The sequence below is a fragment of the Mesitornis unicolor genome, unplaced genomic scaffold (assembly GCF_000695765.1).
Source record: "Mesitornis unicolor isolate BGI_N332 unplaced genomic scaffold, ASM69576v1 scaffold30475, whole genome shotgun sequence".
Lineage (NCBI taxonomy): Eukaryota > Metazoa > Chordata > Aves > Mesitornithiformes > Mesitornithidae > Mesitornis > Mesitornis unicolor.
In genome coordinates this window covers 1-3,674 of record NW_010186668.1, presented here as the reverse complement: position 1 = coordinate 3,674, position 3,674 = coordinate 1, and the positions used below count along the sequence as shown (strand labels likewise).

The 3,674-nt window shown below is 45.8% G+C and overlaps 1 protein-coding gene across 1 annotated transcript in view; it reads right to left on the bottom strand.

Moving 5' to 3' along the window:
• KLF11 (Kruppel-like factor 11) overlaps positions 1-1,869 on the bottom strand; it is a gene marked incomplete at its 5' end in the record, with an annotated part of 4,874 nt that extends 3,005 nt beyond the window's left edge. The window contains 3 exon segments of the mRNA XM_010185217.1: positions 1-5; positions 7-291; positions 1,615-1,869. The exon segment at positions 1-5 is cut by the window's left edge and continues 704 nt beyond it. Coding sequence (XP_010183519.1) covers positions 1-5; positions 7-291; positions 1,615-1,869 — 545 coding nt within the window.
• Positions 1,870-3,674: the final 1,805 nt, after the last annotated feature.

Sequence of the window (3,674 nt, the reverse complement as noted above, 5' to 3'; positions counted from 1 at the left end):
AGGAATGTGATGGTAAGCAGAACTATCACCTGTGTGACGTATCACACTCGTTGCCATGGCCCTGCAAGGCTGAGGGGCAAAGGATTCAGATATCACGGGCTTCTGGCTGCCCTGTCGCTCCACATTGATAACAGATGGCTTGGTTATGGGAGAGGCACCAGTCGCAGATGTGACTGAGCAGGCAGTTGTATTTGCCACGACAGTCCTTGGTTTGGAATAAGTGACTTGTGAGGAGAGGAGCATAGCAGCTGACATCTCAACAAAGTCAGGGCTGTGCGGAGGGGTCATGCACTGCAAGAAAAGAAACCACTGTTACAGAACAATGTTATTTCATAGCACAGTTTTTCACTATCTTTACTGTGAAAAATAAAATTACACCCGCCCCAGAATCTCAGCACTTGTCTCCTGGGGCAAACTGATTAAAGCACACATCACCTCATCTGATGGCCATTCTGAATATGCTCAAAAGCATCTTAATAAAAGGCAGGCAATGAGGCAGATATAAGCCTGCACAAAATATTGCACGTTTACTCTCTGCACTACAAAAAACTCTCTCATTCCTTCCTTCCCAGCAATGGATACAGCTGTAAGTGGCTATGTGCTCTCTGCTGTTCACAGAAGACAGACTGGCAACAGAGAGCCATACTGTACCATTTCCATTTCAAGCTTCCAGCAAGCCCTAGCTTTTATCAGGGATTACCCCATCAGCTGGTGGCTACTTCCAATAAAGACAAATGGAACTCCTCTCTCCCTTCTTATTCATCCACTTCCCTCCATGCTCTCTCGCTGCCACCATCTCTCCTTCTTCCTTCACCACTGAAAACTCATGCGTGTCCCCTGTGCTCAAGAGACATGGCTAACACTGAGCGGCAGGAGTATGAGAGAAGCCTGTCAATCAGCTGTCATACCACCTCAGCCTCTTTCCTCTACCATTGCCCCTTTTCCTGACATAACTACATACTAGAAGACTAATGGCTGAAACAAGCCTTAACCAGCTGCAACCTGAATGGCATCAAGCCCTTTTTTAATACCTACTTTTGTTACAATATAAAACGCAACAAAAAACTGCAATTCTACCAACATTAGTCAGCTGGAATAGACCAATGCTCTGAAGAAATAACAGACTGTGTACAAACACATAGCACAGAAACTAGTTAAACTGTTTCATAATGGTAACCTGTACTTTCTCTTACAATGACGGGTGTAGCCAAATGCCATCGAGAGCCTTCTTCATTGAGTGCCTGCAGATAAGTCAGTGCTCAATCAGAGGCTCACTCTCATTCTTACTAAAAGTGCTCCAAGAAACCTCCAACAGCCACCCAGAGAGCAGCCTCAGCACATTTGCCAGATTAAATAACCTGTCAGCAAGGGCTTGCTCATCCAGAGATAACAAGGGATCGAATCTCTACATTTGCCATTCGAGACAGCAGAAAAACCCAAACTCAACATGCCCACCTCCCTGTTCTATGCACACGTGCAGCACTGGCTGTGCTGTAGCTATTCTAAGCAGGAACACATGAGCAAGCTATCTTTTCCAGCCAAGTTAAAACACTGCAGAGATGTAACATCCAGATATTTTTAGGCATATTTATTTTGCTTTCATGGTTTTCTTACCAGTGTAGACAAATAGTCCTTTGGTAATTCAGATGTAGCCTCAGCGTGCATTGTGAAATCACCAGAATCCGAGAAGGGCGTAAGTGGCCTTATCTTTAATATGTCACCTTTCTGTGATCTTTGACCCCAGGAGCTCATACAGACAAGTGCTTCAACGGCTTCGATGTCATTCTGCTCCAAGGTGCTGCAGGTAGACCTTTCGCTGTCATGACGCTGCCTTTCACGGATCGACTCATAGATGTCCACAATGTCAACCTAAACGTAATTGGATTACTGGCTATTAGGACAAGCCAGAATACAAAGCCGAACCACCCACTTACTGTCTGCTCCTGATGAAGGTCATCTGAAACAGATCCCATGCCTGTGGCAAGGCTTTTTTACCAACCAGCTCAACTCTTACCCTCCTCCACTGACTCAGCTCCCATCCCTGCCACCCTTAAAAAAAAAAGTAAGCGTGATTTGCAGGAAAGGAACAGATACATGCGTAGCTCACGTTTCCAGAGTTCCTTTCCTGGATTACACTGCTCTGAATAAACACATCCCATGCTTGCATACAAGCAAAAAGATGAAAAAAATCCTGACTTCCAACCTTGTTTGGACAAGGCTGTTTCCTGGACCCAAAAGATGACTATTATTCAGCATTAATCCCATCCTGGTAACATTTAGAAGATAAATTCCATCTGACAGTAAGATGCTTTAAGGTATGATCACTGATTTAAAGTACCACACCTTGCAAAAGCATTTTAATTTTATTTTTACCAACGGGGAAGCCAAGGTTGGGGGAAGGAAGGAAAACAGTCCTCGAAGTGCAATAGAAATTATTTGTATTGTACGTTAGAAAGGTATGATATTACACAGGTGCTGGATATACCAAAATGCACTATGAGTAACATGAAAACAAATGTAATCCCACTGATTTGTTTCCAAATGCAAGCATCACAGAAAGTTTGTGTGTGCACATACATGCATGCATGCTTCACTTCTCTGTGAAAGGACACCTCAGCTTCATAAAGCGCTCTCAGTGCTTGGCAGTGACTCCAAAAGCTACATTGCGCTGCTGGTTTACTGCTCACGTGCCAGCTCAGTCTCAACTGAGCATTCATATCAAAGTTTTTGGGCATACCAACTAACTGTGAAGGCTGGGATTCAGAAGCACAGACCAAGATTCTTGAGTCTAATGCTGTCATACAGAGTGCTTGCATACTGCAGCAAAAGGATTTTAACTAAAAAAGCACCACCACACCATTAGCATGGCCTAAAGCCCTGGAGGGAACTATATTTGCTGGGTGACATCACTTACACACCTATGTCAATGGGTTTTGTTACTGAGTTTTGGTAAGCAATACAGAATGATCCTGGTTCAACAGTGTCACAAAGATGCAAAGCTGTGTGACACTGTCTCCACTACAAGTATGTGCGTGACAAACACGTTAAACGTAACGGCTCCAAAATGCCAGCACTGCACTCACAGAGGACTTTCACCTAAAACAAGAGGTACCACACACGGAGACGTCAAAGCTGGGGAAAGAAAAGGGTTAAAGCACTCTAAAACAGGGATTCAAGCTATTAACTGCCCTGAGAGAGACTTCTAAGAATTTCCATTGAAAACAATTCTAACAGGAATGAGGGCAAAAAATGATGTTGCCTTCAAGCCTGGACCTAGAAGCCCGTCAGACAGGAGCCACATCAGGCGAGGCTCTGTGCTGAGCAGCCAGAAAACCTACGTTCCTCAAAGTGTGATTGCAGGCAACCATGCCAGCAGATTTTTTTTTCCCCCAACCCTACGTTTCAGAAGAGCAGCTTTCCCTAAAGGAACATGAAAAAATATTCTCCACTTCAAAAAGAAAAAACTTAAAAAGCCCTTTCTGAGAGCGAGCGCTGCAGCCCAGGCTCTCCCGCTGCCAGGGAAATGGCTAACCGCGCCTGGCCGCCTGTCCTCACATCCCCCCGCCGGCTGCCGGGGCCCTACGTGCGCGGGCAGCACGGGCAGCTGGCAGGGGCGGTGCGGGCTGGGGCGGACACCCTCACCGCCGGGCAGAGCCTCTTCCCGCCCGCAGGGG